The sequence below is a fragment of the Tetrao urogallus genome (genome assembly GCF_951394365.1).
Source record: "Tetrao urogallus genome assembly, chromosome: 2".
NCBI lineage: Eukaryota > Metazoa > Chordata > Aves > Galliformes > Phasianidae > Tetrao > Tetrao urogallus.
In genome coordinates this window covers 81,427,812-81,441,497 of record NC_136814.1, presented here as the reverse complement: position 1 = coordinate 81,441,497, position 13,686 = coordinate 81,427,812, and the positions used below count along the sequence as shown (strand labels likewise).

General features: G+C 36.7%; 1 protein-coding gene across 1 annotated transcript in view; it reads left to right on the top strand.

Moving 5' to 3' along the window:
• SMAP1 (small ArfGAP 1) overlaps positions 1-13,686 on the top strand; it is a gene marked incomplete at both ends in the record, with an annotated part of 93,216 nt that overhangs the window by 62,644 nt on the left and 16,886 nt on the right. Inside the window, one exon of the mRNA XM_079550094.1 lies at positions 9,647-9,731. Within this exon, the coding sequence (XP_079406220.1) occupies positions 9,647-9,731 (85 nt within the window). The remainder of the gene's footprint in view (positions 1-9,646; positions 9,732-13,686) is intronic.

The following is a 13,686-nucleotide window of genomic DNA, read 5'->3' as shown; positions in this document are numbered from 1 at the left end:
GGAAGTTCATCGTTTGCTGAAAGTATCCTGAGTTTTAAAGATCAGTCTGATTACTGAATTTCTTTACATTTAGTTAAAAGCTTGAGAAAAGCATTAATATCTTACAGGAAGGTAAGCAGAACAACACATTTTCTTTAACTTGAATCAAATTTAATACTATGGAAGAATTAGTTTTAATTTATTTACCTGTCAGGTCCTAGAGCTGTAAAATGTTCTTTAAAAATTCTGTAACACCTGTGAATTATGCTTTAAATAGATACTGGCTAAACTAACTTGTGTAGTAAAAGTATTTAAGCTGTCAGGAAAAATCATATCTATAGACCTACTGCAATCTTATAGCAAATGACTAACATTAATTTCTCGTATGGGAATTCTCCGCTGTTTATGCTGCCCTCAAAAGTTACATTGCAAGCAGGTAATGAAGAGGGAAGGAATCCAATTACTTTATGCACAACGCATGAAGTCCCTACCTAATAAAGAGCAGAGAAGGACTTCAGTAAGCGCAGAAGCATCTGTAAGCTCTAGTGAGTAAACTGAAAATTGCTTTTAAGTAGGTTAGGAATGATTTTCACTACATTATTTGATGGATCTTCTAGCTTTCATAAAGCTTCTTGGAGCTACGGTAGGGTAAAGGAATAAATGCTTGAGTAGATCTGATGTGTATGAAACAGACTAAATTATAGGTTCATGTGAATTTTTCATTGAAGTATGAAATTGAGGAAAATGTTCAGAGAGGCATTTTTTCTGCATAATGTTTCAATATGAAAATAGGAGCAGATAGTTGGATTGGACAGCTGATGGAACAGATGTTTGACAGTGATTGATTGCTTCAGAGTAGGAGAGATATTCATGATAGTAATTTACAAATGCTTTTACTTGAAACTTTTTACTTGAGAGCTACTAGTCATGTGGCTTATGTCTTGAACCTGGTATGCTGTTACCTCTGCTAATTCACAGCTAATGCAAAAAGAATAAGGTAAACAGAATCACAGAATTGCATGGGTTCAAAGGGACCTTAAGAGATCGAATCCAACCCTAATGTTAATCTTAAGTGCTGTTGCTGAAATTTCTTTTATTATATATGTATTTGCACAAACATCTTATGGTAGTGAATTAGCAGAAGTTCTGCTTGTTTTTTTTTTTAAGTATTTTGTTTTGCATTTCTGTTGGATATCCTTTGCCTTCTAGAACTGTTACACCCATAGTTTGTACATACATAGATAATTGGCATAACGTTAGAGAAGCAGAAAATTTGCACTTGAGTTAGCTAGCATTATTCTTTTGTCCCAGAGTCACTCATTTTTAATGAAAAATAACCTCAGTATGTTCTCTGCATGCTGACACTTCTGAATCTATCCTTAACAAACAAGTTTCATCATTGTCGTTTCCTGGGTAAAATGTCACCAGCTGCCTCTGTCAGAGGTGGGTTATCTGGTAGATGGGAAGGTACAAACAAGTGTCTCATAAATGCAGAGCTCAGACTGGCCTGTAGACTCTGGAGTGCATGGTCATACTTGAAAATGTTCTGAAAGGACTGCAGCATATGGGTAATGTTCTTAAATCACTTCACAAGCTTGGATTAATTTCCTGTGTTATTACAGATAATGATTAAAAAGGAGAGAATGGGTATAACTGGAGTTTATAGAATTGCTGCTATATCTGAATATTAAGGGATTGGTTTGTTTTTGTTTTTTTTTCATTTAACTAATATGGAGGGTCTCATGTTATCTGTATATCTGGCTTGCCATGTCCCACTCCTCTACTTGTCTTCTACATCTTGTAACCAAGTGTGTGTGGGCCCTGTGCTGAGAGTCAGGGAAGCACAAGCTGGTGGCATGGATAAAATCAGCAACAAACTTCATAAAATCCTCTTATGCATGTGAATTTAGTAGATGTGTGACTGTCAGTCATGGTGGCCTTGACCTTCCTTCTTGTCTTGCCCCTGAGATAACTGTATCCCTTGTAGACAACATCATTGGCGCTGTTCCGTAATCTTTGTGCAGAGGAAGGAAGAGGATTGACTTGGCAATGCTTCCATTATTTCTCTTTTCTCTGATGAGACAATGAATTATTCATTCAGCGGTTATCTTCAGAAATAGCTGGCTGAACAAAATCTAATGAAATGCCTGACTGGGACACTGGACTCTACAGCATGCAGCTTATGCTTCAGGCATTGCAGACTTGCTTTGTAAAACTCTGGAAGAAAGCATGGCTACCCATTCCAGGGAGTAGGAGTGGACTTCTGGATGAGTCTGCTGCAAAACTGTAATGCTGTGATTCAGGGATTTAAGGCTTTTATGTATGCTGAGCTTCAGTGGGAGAACAGAACTTGAAAATTCACTGTGACTTGTAGGATGAGTTCCAGAAGCAGGTGATTTACGTGACTAAAATTGCTCCTTGTATCTGCTTGGCCAAGCCTGTAGCATGACAGAGACAGGGAATATTTAGTAGTTATTACCTGTGCTGATGGGGTGAAATTCAAAAACAGGACATCATATGGTCATTTCAGTAAGCTGTCCCATCTGTATCCCATCTTAGCATCTAACCAACCCAAGCCTAATGGCTGGATGAGCAAAATGGGGGAAAAAAGATCGGTGAAACTCATGAGATTCAACAAATCCAAGTGCAAGGCCTTGCACCTTGGTCATGGCAATATCCACTACTAGTACAAGCTGGGGGATGAAAGGCTTGAGCACAGCCCTGTCAAGAAACACCTGGGAGTACTGATGGATGGGAAGCTGGACATGAGCCAGCAATGTGCCCTTGTAGCCCAGAAAACCTGCTGTATCCTGGACTGCATCAAATGAAGCGTGGCCAGCAGGTGAACCTGCCCCTCTGCTCTGTGCTGGTGAGACCTCACCTGGAGAACTGCAACCAGATGTTGAGTCTTCAATACAGGAGAGACATGGAAATGTTGGAACGTGTTCAGAGGAGGGCCAGAAAAATGATCCATGGAATGGAATGCCTCTTCCACAAAGACAGGCTGAGAGAGCAGGGGCTGTTCAGCCTGGAGAGGAGAACGCTCCATGATGACCTCACAGGAACGTTTTTGTGTCTAAAAGGGAGAGCTACAGGAAAGAAGGGGACAGACTCTTTAGCAGGGTCTGTTGTGATAGAACAAGGGGAAATAGTTTCAAGGTTAAAGATAGTAGGTTTAGGTTGGATATAATGAAAATGTCTTTTATGGTGTGGATGGTGAGGCACTGCAACAGGTTGCCTGGAGAGATGTCGTTGATGCCCTGTCCCTGGAGGCTTTCAGGGTGAGGCTGGATCAGGCCTTGGGCAACCTGATCTAGCTGTGGATGTTCCCTGTTATTGCAGGGCAGTTGGACTAGATGGCTTTCAGAGGTCCCTTCCTGCTCTGAGTATTCTGTGATTCAATTCTCTTGTCCTTGTCAAAGATGCATTCTTATTTTCTAGGAGATTTGCTTTAGATGAACATGTGAGGGAGAAACAAATCTATAAAATCAACCCTACACCTTGATGTGAAAATAGAGTAATTAAGATTGTTACTTGCTGATTTATTTGGTTTTAACTGATTTAAGAAGTGTTTCACATAAATCAGATTGAACCAGAATGGTGTTATATCTAGAGCAATGATTTGTGAGAGTTCAATAAAAGGTAATACTGAGCATGTATTGTTTTTTTTTTATTTGAGACCTAGTAGGGACAAATGAAATTTTTATTTTTGGCTGGTCTAAACTAGTATTCTTACGAATCCTGTTTTTCAAATTAAATCTCGGATCACTTTTATTATCTCACAAAATGAGTAAAGAAACAACAGGAAAGAAAACAGCAGTGCAACACTGTTGAATTATAAGTTAGTCTTTCATGACGCAATGGTAAACTTCCTCATCATATGAAAATAGAGAAATTGGTTTTCTAGAAGTATGCTATTTTAATTCTGAAAGAATGTAGTCAGAATTTGAATGAAATAAAAGTCAAATCTTTGCCTTACATTCAAATTTTAAAAATTATCTTAACCATGAAATGTTGGGAAATTAACAAGATCAGTAAGTGGTTTTGACTATGTAATACCTAGTATCTCTATGGATTAGGGGCGGACTGGTGAGTGCACTCATCATAATGAAAACATAAACTCAGTGTGGGTCTTTAGAAAAATTACATTACATAAAACTATTTAAGCAGGCTTATGTACTTGCTTGAAGAGTGTAATATATTACAGATGGCCTGATTTTATCCACAGTTGATTGCTTTTTACAGCAGTTAGGGCAAGAATTCTGTTTGGATGGCTTCTTAGCTCAAAATGTTAACGTTGAACAAGTTGCAGTGCACAGGTATGTGCAGATTGCCAGCATTTAATGCTCCGTCTGCTGAATTCAAGCCAATTAACATCCAGTAAAGGTGTGAGGAAATTAAAATTCATATAATCATTTCTGTATCTCCATCTCACGTAACTAGGAAAGAGATATTTCTTACTGTCTGTAGAAGATACTCTCTGACGTGTTCATTTCATTTGTTAGAGGTAAAGTTAGGAGAAGTTCCTACTTTTAAATGTCTTCTCTTTAAATACTATAATATATCTTATTATCTAAGTACTTCTTATGGATAAGGTTTTAGTGTTATGTTGTCACAGTATGTTTTATTGTACTGTAGAGCTTCAGTGGGGTATAAAATTAGGATTCAGTGAGATATCACTAGATAGTAAATAGAAATTAGAACCAGAGCAAAAACTTATAGACGGAATTGTTTCCATGACAGCAGCTTTATCAATTTTAATTACTCAAGTTTGTTTGTCTTACTTTAATAAAATGCAGACTCTATGGCTCTTGTGATTATCTAAGGTTCTGGCAATTAGTCTGCTTTCTATTCAGATATTTTATGAAGGAGCAGAATTTCTATTAGTCTCACATAACACACATATTCTTCTTAGAAGAATAATACAGGGAAATTCTATTTAGACAGTGGAGAAAAAAAAGCTACTCTTAGTCCACTGTTACTCAGCTCCTGTTAAGTATGTGCCTTTCCATGCCATCCCATACACACTGGCATACCTCTAGGGATGCTCATAACTGTAGCCTCTGCTGCAGAAAACCTTGTTTTTTCCCAGTTTTCTTTAACATATGGAATACGAACATCACATAATATTTCTGCAGTAGATGCTGTTACTTCTGAAGCAATCATAAGAATTGTTACTAAAACTGTCTCTCAGAGCTTCAAGAATAGGCTATAAACCAATTCTGAACAGTGATTTCCATGCATTTGATGTTATACCAGTCAAGATAGATGAGCGCCTTAAAAATTACTTAGTATTTGGTGCTGGAACTGTATTGCCCACAGTCTTCCATAGAAGACTGCTTCAGCCCCTTCCACTGAAAAGTTAAAACATTGTTAGTGTACCTGAAAGTATGGAAGTCCTTCAGCCTTACTGAAAATATCTGATGAGTGAATGTTGTAGCTAACAATTTCTATGCGCTGTTTCACTTGGCAGAATCACTGAATGGTTGAGGTTGAAAGGGACCTCTAGAGGTCATCTCGCTCAGCCTGCTGGTTCAAGAGTCACTCCAGATAGTTTTCACTGTCTCAAAGCTGGGAGACTCCACAGCCTCTCTAGGCAACCCATGCCAGTACTCCATCAACATAGAATTCCACCTGCTGTTTGATCAGAGGGAACCTCCTGTGCTTCCAGTTTGTGCTCATTGCATCCTGGCCTGCACTGGGCACGGTCTGACTCTGTCCACTGTTAGACTTCCTTCAGGAATTTATGGACACAGATGAGCTCCTCCTGAGCCTCCCCTTCTCCAGGCTCAGGAGAAATACTTAAGTAAAAGGTTAGGCCTGGTCTAGTATTAGATGTGGAGGTTGGTGGCCCTGCATGTGGCAGGGGGGTTGGAGATTCGTGATCCTTGAGGTCCCTTTCAACCCTGTGATTCTGTGAAAAGGATAGCGTTGGTGGGGAAAAAGCAATTAAAAGTTACTGTGTTTCAACTAAGTATCATCTGTGCAATCACATGAAATGATGATATCCATTCTGGGGCTTGGTAATGAGAAAGTATTTTCCTGCTTTTCTGCTTAAGAGGTTTGTTTTTTTTTTTAATTGAAAATACTTACAAGAACTTCCAAGATTTGCCAATCCAAAGAGCTGTATAAAGGGATGCAGAACCTAGCTAAGGAAGTGATAACTTCAGTGAGATTATTCTAGCTTCTAAAACATTATTCTATTCTCTAAAACAGGCTCAGGTTTTTTTAGGACAGAAACCAAAAGGAATCTTAGTGCAGCAGAAATCATAAGCAGATTTTTGTCATAGTATGTTACTCTGCTGCAAAATGCAGTAATTTTTAGATAAAGCACTGAATTAAACAGTAAGTTAGCAAAATGTCACTGCCTTGTTATGTAGGTTTTTTGGGTTTTGTTTGTTTTTTTTTTATTTTTATTTTTTTTACCCATTGCATGCTTCTGTGCTCACAGTGTTTAACATCTCTGAAGAGCACTCTGTACATAAAGCTTAGTCATGTGTGAGTCCTGTTGGAACAAAGCTACTAAACAGAAATTAGACATCACATCCCTTGAGGATTTGGAATAAAATTTTCAAATGACTCTAATGTGATTGTTCTTTTCTGGAAATTTCAATGTCTATCTGTGCCAGAATTATATGGGTTGGAAGGGACCTGTGTAGGTCTTTTTCTCCAGCCCCAGAAATAAGCCCTTATCTCTCCTATAGAACATGTTAGTAAGGTATTGCTTTTCATTGTACCTTCTTCAGGTGGACCACAGTGCAGTCAGGCAGCCCCAAGTCCTGGGGGGGGGGGCAAAAAGAGAACTGTCTCAGGAAATAGCACATCAAAGAGCATTTTATTTAGGTATTCTTAAGTGTAATTGTTTGCATCCATGTTTTTTTTTTTCCCTTTCTGCCCAGCAGTGCCATCTTTGTTTAATTTATGCCTAAGCATAGGTTATTTTAGATAGGTCATTTCCAGTCATAGCAGATGTTATACACCAAACTAAATGTCTTCTGAATTTGCACAAGAGCCTTTATGGCATGCAGCATCTTAGCCTCCAAACCAAAAATTAAGGTACGTTTTATTTAAAAAAAAAAAACAAAAACTCTCAAACAGGAGAGTAGTGAACTCCAGCAGCTGGCATTTGTCGTGGTCAGGGAATGGAAAGTGGGAAGAGGAGGAAGTGATGTAGCATCACTGCTAAAATTAAGAATAGGAGAATATTCAGATGAAATGTTTTTATTATTCTAGATTGCTGCTGAGTATTTCTAGTGAATATTGATAAAATGTAAGTTGATGGATGGGGTGGGTTTTTGTTCAGAGTGAAGGTTAGTCTTGGTGAAAACTGGCTATGTATAAACGAGAAACTGAATAATGCTTTGAGAATCTCCCTCAAAGAAATAACAATAAATTTTTGCAATATTAACAAGCACGAAAATAACTTAGCAGTCTGTTAGTGTAACTAGCTATGAAGTAATGTGAAAACCTATTCTTTAGATATTAGTGAAGGAGTAAAATAAGAAAAAAAAATGCTGATCAAAAAATAGAGCAATGTTGGGACAAGGTGCCTTCGAGAATCTTACGTAGTTTCTATACGTTGTACCTTCATTGTCTTATCAGACTCTAAATAGGCAATTAATGATTATTGAGAAAGTTCATTTAACAAAGCAGAAGACTCAAGTGCATGATTAGTACTGCATTTTTTATATTTAGATTTATTGAAAGATAATCTTGCTACAATAATAAGTACTAAACAAAAGAAACTGCTATTTGAATGCCATCTGTTCGGATTTACTAATGTATGCAAAGCTGATTTGTTTTCTGTGAGAAGTTTGCCCTCTAAACCAACCCTGTTAAGCTTTAATTTATTACAAACTTATGCATTCAGATAGTTACCATAAACCTAATCTGGAGTAATGAGAACTTACACATTTAGTGTAATTCTAACAGTTCTGCTTTTCAGTTTAAAGAAGCTGTTATTCTATACTCAGAGATGTTAAACTCTGAATATAGAATAAAAAAAAAAATGAGTTTCGTGAATTCAGGCAAGTCAGAAACAGGTTTTTGGTTTTTTTTACATCCTCAGTGATCCGTGGTGTTCTGTACGGAGAACCAAGTGAACAAATCTCTATGATGAACTCTGTTCTGAAATATTTTTTGTAAAATCTGATTAATATTTGTGACAGTAATTTAAGTTCTGTGGTATCTTTTCAGACATATGCTCAGCTGTAGAAAACCTTGTTTTTGAATGATCAGTTCTTAAATTTATCACTGATGTGCCAAAGTTTACTTTCAGAAATACTCTTTTTTCTCACACCCAAAAATATTTATCTGCGTACGGAGAAGCGCCCAAAATGTTTGCTGTTCTTCAAATAATGTGTTCAAATATGGTACTTGTAAGACACTTTAGAATCGGAGAAGCCATGGAATATTTTTCCAGCAGCAGCTTCCCTTTTATTCTTGAGCAAAGTGCATAGAGTCAACAGAAGGATTTTTTGCAAGAGCGTGGAAATATGTCTCTAAAAGATGAACAAAGATGAGTTTGAGTGTTCAGGTTCCCATTCCCCATCACTGCAGAAGTGGAGTTTCTTTCATTGCAGATATTTCCCAGAGGATATGATATCAATGGGTGCTTTCTCATCTAAGAGGGGTGTTGGTAAATTAGGCTGTTCACTAGAGGCACCTTTGAGTACTCGAGTTTTGTCAGTGCTTTCACAAGCACCAAGCTCATGACTCTATCCTGAGTTTGCAGTAGAAGAAAGGGACTACTAAATAACTTCATATCCACATGATAATGATAATGGTGGGAGTAAAGTGGGTTCTCTTGGTCTCAGCCCAGTGCCCAGTCTGACAGTGCTCTTCTACCATCACTCAGTTGTCACTTCTACTTAACAGCTGTGCTCACTGGTCGACCAGTCCACTTCACCTGTCTGTGATTTTGTGAAGTAAATGCATGTCAGGCATTCATGTCTTGTTCACGGGCACAAGAGAATATGTTTGCCCTGTCAGTGCTGTAAACCAGTTTATTTTAAAACAAGATGTTCAGATGAGTTAGGATGACCAGCCAGATATTGGTGCAATATGAACCATAAATAGATTTATGAAGTCATTTTCATAATCAGATTTCATGTCAATGCCACTTGCCTTCAGGCTTAGAAAGAAAGACCAAAAAAACAGATTATGTCCTTCTGTGCTTAGCATCCACAAAGTCTGCAAGTTCTGCTGATACTGTTTTCAAGAAGGGTAAATTGTGTCACTAGTCTGCTGCTCATCTTTTAATGCAAGCTTTTGAAAACCTGAACCTTCTTAATGCTGCAGAACAGTATAGTTTGGAGGCTGAAGCTAGTCAATCAGATTACAGATGGATTTCTGCCTAGTGAATGATAAGCAGTGGCTCAGTATAAGATTTCGACTTTTTTTTTTTTTCTAATTTATTTGGCAGCTCTTATTTAAAAATTGATTACATATCAGCAAAGGAATAAGGATTATGTTTTACAGTAATACTCGTCCTTTATGATCACAACTGCAATTTGTCTCGTTACAAATCAAATTCATTACAATAAGCAAATACAGAAAAGAGCTTTTATTTTTGGTATTGGCTTAGCATCTGTAATGGGAATTTTTTAAGCATCATATCCTTTTCAGAAAAGTTAACTGTGATTTTTATTTTTTTTTCCCTCTAAAGCCGCAGAAGAAAGAGGATCAGCAATTAGAAGCCAAAGGAAGTCCAAAAAAGTCATCAGAACCCACTATTGACCTCTTAGGGCTTGGTAAGCAATAAATAATTACCTGTTTTTCTATGCAACGTGTACACATCATTTTAAATTTTAATAAATATGTTTTCATTTTCTCTGTGCTTACTGACATTGTTAGCTGAATTTGAAAACCATTACACTGAGTCTGAATTTAAAACTACAAAGGAAAATGCCATGGGGATCTGTGTATATCAATACTTGCGTTTTGCTAGGGAGAGTAATGAGCTCCTGTGGGAAGGGGAAGTTATCAAAGTGATCTTCAAAGAGCTTGTGGATTGTGATATTTCAATGTTTATGGTACTGGCATATTTTTTAGTTGAAATGCAGAGGTAATCTGAATTGTATTTCTCTAAAATGCCTTATATGATAAAATCTCTATTTTAGTTAAAAGAACAACGAAGTGACTGACTGTAACTGACCACTATCTTGTAAAATGTAAACACTGAGTATTGCAGTCTTGTGAACTGACTGTGGCAGTCATTCAGTTTTACCTTCTGCACATTTTGTTTTCTTCTCTAGCAGGTAACCATCTACTTGTTGTGTAAATAAACTGTTTTGGACTCTAATCATTTCATTTGCACCATCTGCCCATACAGTAGTGTTTTTATACTTTTTCTTTGCTTGTTGAAGGTTATGATTATACGAATGTGTTTGCCCATTGGATAGAAACAGAAGATAGGAAAACAAAATATTGCAATAACTATTTTTAATCTCTTTTATTATGTAACGTTAGGAAGTTTCTCTACATATTGGGAGTGGATATTAGAATGCTTATTGATACACTGGTTACTCTAGATTTTGCCATAGTATTGACAGTTCATTGAAGGAGGCAGATAAGTCTTTTAAATGTGCTTTTTTAGCCTGTAGTACCAATTGGAATTTGTATGAAAATGATTTGTTTTGTTTTCATTTTCAGATAATAATGTTGCAGCAAGGCAAATAGTATTGTCCCTGTTTTAGCATTCATGCTGTCAGTCAGAATGCAATTTATTTTCCCTCTGTATGCAGAATGGCTGTAAAGTACTGTTTTTGTACCGACTCTGTTTGTGTCACAGTCCGTATCTCATCTCAAGTAGTATGTTACCATAGGCAAGCAAAACTTTAATTAAACAGGAAAAGTTAGATCATGGATATAGAATGAACCTGTTGAAAACAAAAGTAACTCGAGCTTCATGGAAGGCCAGTCCTTTTTTTATTTTCCTTCACCAGACCGACATCCTAACTAAGAATTCAGATTTAATCAGTGTGTGGTTCTGAAATTGTCAGACTTCTGTAGTTTGTTAGTTATGGGTTGAAAAAAATCTTGGTAATACCATTTTATGCTATGATAATGAACTCTGATTATGTAAAAATATAATGTACAATAGAAAGAGTATTATAATTGTGTTCAACGTTTCTTCAGTGGTTCTTCAGTGTAAATAAACACGGAGGGATATACAAAGGGCAAAGTTTATAATTGTAGCAAAAAATGATGTTAGAGGAGGGAGTGTTAAGAACTTCAAATAAATTGAAAGGCAGTGTAATGAGCTAGCATCACTTGGAATTCACTGAGCTGCAAACGAGATGGATTAATGAGAGCAGACCTGCATAATTCATTTGGAGTTATCTTGTAATTAATTCTTGCAGTAGGCTGCTTGTTATTACTTTGTTGATTCAGATAGTATTAAAAGCAAGATCTCTTCAGTGCAATATATATGCCATATCAAACAATTTTAGAATGGATATGATGGTGTGGCTCATTCTTCTTACTGAGTGGACATATTTCTAATGACAGTAATTCATTCTCAGGACTTCATTCCTGCAAATTGAGAACAACGGTAGTTTTTACGAGGGTGGATCAGAGTCATTTGTAATAGCAAATTAGGTAATTTTAAAGGATTGCAATTCATGCTGGAAGAATTCTGGCTTTTTAAACAGCCCAGCCTCTTGTTTTCCTTAGAATACATCTGTGCTAGCTTTGAGTATGAAGTTAACTTTTTTGGGTTATGAAGTTAACACTTTGTGTGTATGTGTCTCTGCTGGGTTTTAATATTGACCTCATCAGAAGGTAAACGAACTGTGAAACAAGACTTACCCTTAAAAAACAAGTAGCACTTATAACTGGACTCAATAATTTTCTGAAAATAAATTGTTTTTTATTTTTTCCTACTAAATTGCAACATCCTCAAAGTAGTTTGTTTAACAAATTGCATCTTCAAAACTTGTAATAGTAGCAGAGGCATGATGTCATTGGTGACTGTGCTGCCATGTTAGAGTTTCTGCTAGCCTTTGAAAATTGGTTCATATAGATCCTTTGGGCTCCTTTTCAGAGTGGTTGTTACTGAGGTTGTATTTGGAAATTCATTTTTTTGATGGTCAAGCTATGTAGACATTTGTGCATTTTGTTTTTTGTTTCAGAGTACCTTTTAGTTCAGTAATGCACAGATGCAGAAATTTGGGAAACAACATGCACAAGCTGAATATTCTTTTGTTTTCCACAAACAATGGTGTTACTTAATGTTCATACTGTGAAGCCCCAAATTTTTTCCCTCACTTCCCAAGCCATGAGAAATCACAGTTTATTTCTGTAGGCTAAATCTGACACTACTGTTTTTTGATGATCTCTACAATTAGTTGGATCTTCCCCACACTGAAAGAGTGCACTGCTGAGAATGTGAGGATGTTAATGCAAAAATTGGTAACATGGGATTTTAAACATTAATTTTTAATAGGGGTGTTATAAGAAACTTTTTTCTGTTTGAAAGTCACAGCATGTGAACCAAAGTTCTTTGGCATTTAAGTCATTGTCAAGGCTCTCTCCATCTCGGCAGTGTTAATCCTGCTGATCCTCTGTGCTGCTCGGCAGCTTGGGGCTTTCTCTTACAAGTTATGTGATTCCACTTATGTCGGACTGATGAAGGAAAGATGGCTTTAAAAAACATTTGTAAAAAAGAAATCGTGCTTGTGTAGGATAGTAGGAATTATATAGCATTGCTGATATATTAAGATTGTGCTTAGGTAGGTATACAATGTATCCACCCCACGTGAAAATAGGCACAACCACTTGGTGCATGTAGCTTTGCTAACTTTCTGGTTCCCCAGATTTTATTTTGAGAAATTCTGTACAGAAAAGAGCTTCCAGTGAATAGTTCTACAAAGATTTTGACGGTAAATAAAATTTTAGTAATGCAATAAATAATTATTCCATCATTCCATCATTTGTTTGTATCTCTGTTACAGATTTTGTTTAAAGCCTTCAACTGTTTTTCTTAGTTCTGTCTTTTTAGCAATTTGATGCAGTAAATAATCAGATACGTATTCAAAATATCTCTTCTACTGCAAGTTTTAGTGTGACTGTCGTGTATAAAAACACAGCTTAGATGCTAAGTCTTGTAAATAGTTTGCTCCTTTATAATTAGTTTCAGAAATGTAATGCAAGGAATAGGTCTTTCTTACTGCTTCTCTTTCTTGCCATGCCTTTACATCTCCTGTATTGGTCACTCACCACTGGTGCAGAGAAATGTACCACGTATTAATGCTGTGTATTAAAGTTTTCATAACAAAAGGAAGCACTGAATCAGAAATTGTATTGTCAGAAATAAATAAAATATACACTATAGAAAAGCTATAATAGTAAACATCACTAGAATCACTTACTACGCATATCCTGGCAAATAGCTTTTGTTTCTGCTAACAAATTTAAACAGGACTTCCTGTTGTGAAAGCATAAGCAATATCTGCTGTTGCAACTTCTATCTGCCATACTATGAATATTTACCTATCATATCATTGTAAGGGTAAAAAGTAAGGGTTTAGGTCTTCTGGAGATAGGAATAGCAACAAAAAACAGCACCTGATGACTTTCCTCATGACCTTCTCCACCTTAGTGTGACACTTCTACCTGTGATATGCTCATGTTGCAGGGGTTGTGCCGCATCTTGTCCTTCATGCTTAGCTAGTGGTGTATTCTCTACAAAGGTGATGGCAGTTC